Here is a 216-nt window from a genome sequence, read left to right as displayed (position 1 = left end):
CCACCCCGTGTTCCCCCCCCCCCACCGCAGTGCACCTACCTGGAGATCGAGCAGGTGGAGAGGACCCACGCGGTGGTGCTGAGCCGTCCCGCCTGGCTGTGGGGCGCCGAGATGGGGGCCAACGAGCACGGCGTCTGCGTGGGCAACGAGGGCGTCTGGACCCGCGAGCCCCTGGGGGAGGACGAGGCGCTGCTGGGGGTGGACCTGGGGAGGGGA

At 73.6% G+C, this 216-nt stretch overlaps 1 protein-coding gene across 1 annotated transcript in view; it reads left to right on the top strand.

Moving 5' to 3' along the window:
* The window catches only part of SCRN2 (secernin 2), a 4,464-nt gene that overhangs the window by 2,379 nt on the left and 1,869 nt on the right, over positions 1 to 216 (top strand). The window contains exon 2 of the mRNA XM_009287776.1: positions 31 to 206. Within this exon, the coding sequence (XP_009286051.1) occupies positions 31 to 206 (176 nt within the window). The remainder of the gene's footprint in view (positions 1 to 30; positions 207 to 216) is intronic.

Source organism: Aptenodytes forsteri, unplaced genomic scaffold (genome assembly GCF_000699145.1).
Source record: "Aptenodytes forsteri isolate BGI_AS27 unplaced genomic scaffold, ASM69914v1 Scaffold25, whole genome shotgun sequence".
NCBI lineage: Eukaryota > Metazoa > Chordata > Aves > Sphenisciformes > Spheniscidae > Aptenodytes > Aptenodytes forsteri.
The sequence above is the reverse complement of the archived record's forward strand: the minus strand, read 5'-3'. Positions and strand labels throughout refer to the sequence as shown.